At 38.5% G+C, this 4,974-nt stretch overlaps 1 protein-coding gene across 1 annotated transcript; it reads left to right on the top strand.

The window, feature by feature from the left end:
- Positions 1-729: 729 nt before the first annotated feature.
- LOC307062455 (protein TOPAZ1-like) lies at positions 730-2,321 on the top strand (the record flags this gene model as incomplete). The annotated part of the gene is given in 4 exon segments (XM_079718171.1): positions 730-955; positions 958-1,235; positions 1,237-1,909; positions 1,912-2,321. Coding segments are annotated over 4 exon segments (1,587 nt in total), but the record flags the coding sequence as incomplete, so codon positions are not given.
- Between the last annotated feature and the right edge of the window lie 2,653 nt (positions 2,322-4,974).

The raw sequence follows: 4,974 nt of genomic DNA, 5'->3' as shown, positions 1-4,974 counted from the left end.
CCTCAATAGCCAAGACATGGAAACAACCTAAATGTCCATGACAGTTGAATGGATAAAGAAGATGTGGTACATATATACAATGGAATACAACTCAGCCATAAAAAAGAATGAAATAATGCCATTTTCAGCAACATGAATACAACTAGAGATTATTATACTCAGTGAAGTAAGTCAGAAAGAGAAAGACAAATACCATGATATCACATATATGTGTAATCTAAAATATGACACAGGGTGGGTGCCTGGTGGCGGGAGCAGCTTTCATGCCGCCGGTGGGCTCCTGTGAGCGGGCGCAGACAGGCTAGGTGGGCAGACAGGCGGCCTGGGGCGGATGCTGAGGCCACCACCCTCAGGCCCCACAACGGCTCCAGGGTGTGAAGGTGACATACAAGGACAGCACCGGACCAGGTGAGGCGGGAGGCTGCAGCCCTGAGGCGGGGGCGGGGGCGCGAGGAGAGCAGGCAAGAGAGGAGGATGGTGGCCCAGGCCATCTGGGAAAGAAGAGGTGGAAAGTGACAAGTCGGGTGAGGCGTCCGGGCCTAGGAAGGCCTCAGCAAGGCAGCTAGTGGAGGGGCCTGGGAGCCAGGTGGGCTCTTCAGACTCATCAGACCGGCCTGGCTTAGAAGCAGCGAAGGAAGCAGAGCTACCCTTGCAGTCAGGAAGACACACCAAGGAAAAAAGAAAAGTAACTGAAGCCTCAGGTGATGATCCACAGCCAGGGACTGACCTGTAAACACGTTTATGGAGTACTACAGAAAGTTTCCGCCGGGTATACACTTTGATTTACAAGTGCTAAATGACCTTCTAAGTTCTTTACTCAAACATTGTTTATTGAAAGAAGTATTTCAGGTCATGAACCTCAGCATAATGGTTAAAATGCTGCCTGCTCTCAAAATATTACTAAAAATATTTGAGTATGTGGCAACTATGAAATTAAGGAATGCTGTACCTGCTTTGATATCTTTTGCAAGCTTGTTGAAGCTGGGACGGTACTTGACCCAGAACACTTTAACTATATTATTAAGCTTTTATACCAAGTACAGGCTTCCAAGCAAGAAATAACTGCAGTTCTGGGAATGAAATCCAGGTTACGGACGAGGCAGTTTAAAAAGAACTGGAAGTGTGATTTAGAGTCAGCCTTGAATGAAATAGAGCATTGTAAAGAAAAAGGTGACTGGACCAAATTGGGAAATTTATACATTAACATAAAACTGGGCTGTGAAAAATTTGCAGATTTTCCAGAGATTTTGTGCTTGTATTGTTGAAACACTAACAAAAGACTGTAAAGAAGAGAGACCAGGTGTTCCATTTCGTGAATTCGCTGAAACAGTTAGCAAAGATCCACAAAATAGTGAAGTAGATAAAACTTTGCTGGGAAGAATCGGAATCAGTGCTATGTACTTCTACCACAAGCTGTTGCAGTGGTTCAAGGGAAGGAAGGTCTTAGATAAACTATATGAATTAAAAATACATTTTACAAGTTTAAAAGGACTTATAGGGCCTGAGAAGTTAGCACCGAGATGTCAAGTTGTGAATATTGCAGCAGAAATTTTTCTAAAAAGCGGAAGCCTAGATGGTGCCATTTGGGTATTAAGGGAGTCAGAGGGAGTCATCAATACACCACTGTGGGCTTGTGATAGACTGGATGTGCTCAATCGGCATAATCTGCTCTGTACAACTGCACATGAAATCTTAGCGAAGAGTCTTTACAGACAGACATTTGAAGTTTTGCAAAATCTACCAGGTTTTCAAAATTCTCAAGATGCCTGTGTGGAAAGCAACAGTCTTTGTATGTCATCCTCCAGAGCAGAATTCATGACTTCAAAGAGCATCCCTATTGATTTTTCCTTTCTTAGAAGATTAATTACTTCTTTAGGAAGAAGTTGTTTACGGCTCAAAGCCAGAGCCCACACAAAAGTGCTCTTTCGTTGGGTTGCTACCCACCATTGGAGGGAAATTTATACCGAAAACTTCTACTGATTCCTTCCTATTTGTCTGAGATTGAAATGCTTTTAGCTATTGAAATCTTCCTGGTATCTAATGCTAATAGTATTCAGAGTCCTGGAACATCTACACAGATGCTGCAGATAGTTTTAAAAAGATGTGAAAAAAACAAATCTCAGAGCAAGGATGACTATCAAACTGCAGTGGAAAGATTAATTATGGCTGCTCGTATATCAGATCCAAAGCTTTTCATTAAGCACATGACCATCAATGTTAATAAGGAACAGGTTTATAGTATGGAACATTGTTCTGCCCTGAAATGGTTGAAAGAGAATATGAAGTGGGCTGGAAAGGTTTGGCTTTTCAATAACCATTAGTTATTAAAGGTTTTTCTTTTTTTTTTAAGTTCAAGTAATCATTGTTGAAAATAAAAGGCAATGAAAATAAAGACAGTTTTCACTATAAAAAATAAAATAAAATAAAATATGACACAAATGAACCTATCTATAAAACAGAAACAGAATCACTGACATAGAGAACAGACTGGTGGTTGCCAAGGAGGAGGGGCTTGGGGGAAGGATGGAGTGGGAGGTTGGGGTTAGTAGATGTAAGCTTTTATATATAGGATGTATAAACAACAAGGTCCTACTGTATAGCACAGAGAACTATATTCAGTATCCTATGATAAACCATAATGGAAAAGAATATTTTAAAAAAGAATGTATGGGGGACTTCATACATGGTTCAGTGGATAAGATCCTGTGCTCCCAATGCAGGAGGCCTGGTTCGATCCCTGGTCGGGGAACTAGATCCTGCATGCATGCTACAACTAAGAGTCCACATGCTGCAACTAAAGATCCCGCATGCTGCAATGAAGATCCCGCAACTAAGACCCTGCACAGCCAAAAATAAACAATAAATAAATAAATAAATAAATATTTTTTAAAAAAGGAATGTATATATAACTGACTGACTTTGCTGTACAGCAGAAATTAACACAACATTGTAAATCAACTATACTCAATTTAAAAAAATACTAAAACTGAAAAAAGAAAGAAAAAAACATGAATAACTGAACAAAAATTCCACCTATTCTTAAACTTTATCATTTTTTTCCCTCTGCAACCCCTTTCCCAAATACAGAGAGAGAAAGAGAAAAGGAAGAGGGTCCAAAGTACAATCTTCCCAATATTTGGGGCCTCTAACGTTGGGAGGAAAGTTGTAGTCCTCAAAGGAAAAGCACTGGGAAGATGGCATTCACACCCTGTGCCCTGGTCCACCACCTCCTGTCTGCCATGGTGGACTGCATAGGCCAACTATTTCCATAAGACTGATACCTGCCTTCTATTTGTTATCAGAGGGAGTAGGAAAATAAGCATGATTGCTTTCAAAAATTAGTCTTTCCAGATGTTTTGATTTTAATGTATGTGTCTTACTAATTTTATAAGAAAATAAAACAACAATCTAAACAATATAGGTCAAACTAGAAAACATTTCTCCTCTTGGGAAATAAGAACTGCTGAATGTAGATTTCTTAAAGATGTATTATTTGGATATTTTACCTTCTTTCTCAAGACTTTTCCAGCAAAATGTGTTACTTTTATCACATGAACTTCCTTTTATATAATGCAGAACCTAAACAACTTGCTTGCGTAAGGGAGGAAAAAAAATTACTTTTTCTCTACCCATCTTAAGTTCATTAGCTGGGACTCTGCAAATTAGACTGAGAAAAGACAGAGTAATAAGAGAAAAGCAAGAAACAAACAAATTTATTAGCATGCGCATCACACATACACACAGGAGTACTCAGAGATGAATAACTCAAAGAGGTGATTAGAACTTGAACGTATGTGGAATCTTAGCAAAGAATAATAATTTTGTAGAGAAGTAACAAAACAAAGGAAAAGGTCTTTGAGCTTCTCCGAAGGACAAATTATGGGAAGGTAAATATAAGGAAATTAATAGTAGATAAGGGCCAGTTAGTAAAGTTTGTTATAAAGATTCCTCTGGTGCTATCTCTTAGCTGATAAAGATCTAGAGTCATCTCCAGTGATTAACTTCTGTCTTTCCTGGTCAAGAGGGGAGGGGGACACTTTAACACATTTAGGTTCTGCTTTTAGGCAAACAGGGGGACTGCAGAGAACTTTTCTTGTATCTGCCTCTTCTTAATTGCCTTCAGCTCAAAATAACCCTTGTTTTAAAATAGCATATTTTGGGACTTCCCTGGCAGTCCAGTAGTTAAGACTCTGTGTTTCCATTGCAGGGGGCACGGGTTTGATCCCTGATCAGGGAACTAAGACCCCACATACCACATGGCATGGCCAAAAGAATAAATAAATAAATAATAAAATAAAACAGCATATTTTGAGATGGCATATTCTGCTGCCCTTCACTTATTAGATATTATGACTAATGTTGAAGTAACTTTTTTTCTATTTTAAATGCCCTATCCATTCAAAAATAAATTTTAAAATTCCCAGCGTGGGAATCTTAGCTAGTACTTGTAGAATATCAGGTCAGCCTCATTGGTTGTCTGTGTTGTCGAACCACACCATACACCAATTTCAATTAAGAAAAACAATTTAGGTGCTTCGACTGTTTTTCAGTAATGATACCTTGCTTCATTTCCCACCTTTAACCTTGATGTAAGTGTGGCAGTTAATGAGATATTGTATAGATGAAAATTTAATAAGACTTTTAAAATAATTATAATCATATAAGTAAAGTTTTGACTTTTATAAGATTCACAATGAAGAGAGAGATTTGAAGAAATATTTTATAACGGATAATTCAGCATAAAATTGATTCTCTCCCATTTTGTGAATTTTTACTTAATGACTTCTATATTTCCAAGCTGCCATGGAAGTGGAAAGCATAGGCACTGTTAATTAGTAAACAGAAGTGTTTTTATCAGTCAATTCCTGCACCAACATGTGATTTCTCTGCCCTGTTGTGATAAATATTTGCTATCATCCAGTGTGTCTAAATGGGTCAGCCATCATGGAAGAGTAACTCTGTCATTTTTGTCTG

Source organism: Hyperoodon ampullatus, assembly GCF_949752795.1.
Source record: "Hyperoodon ampullatus genome assembly, chromosome: 13".
NCBI lineage: Eukaryota > Metazoa > Chordata > Mammalia > Artiodactyla > Ziphiidae > Hyperoodon > Hyperoodon ampullatus.
The sequence above is the reverse complement of the archived record's forward strand: the minus strand, read 5'-3'. Positions and strand labels throughout refer to the sequence as shown.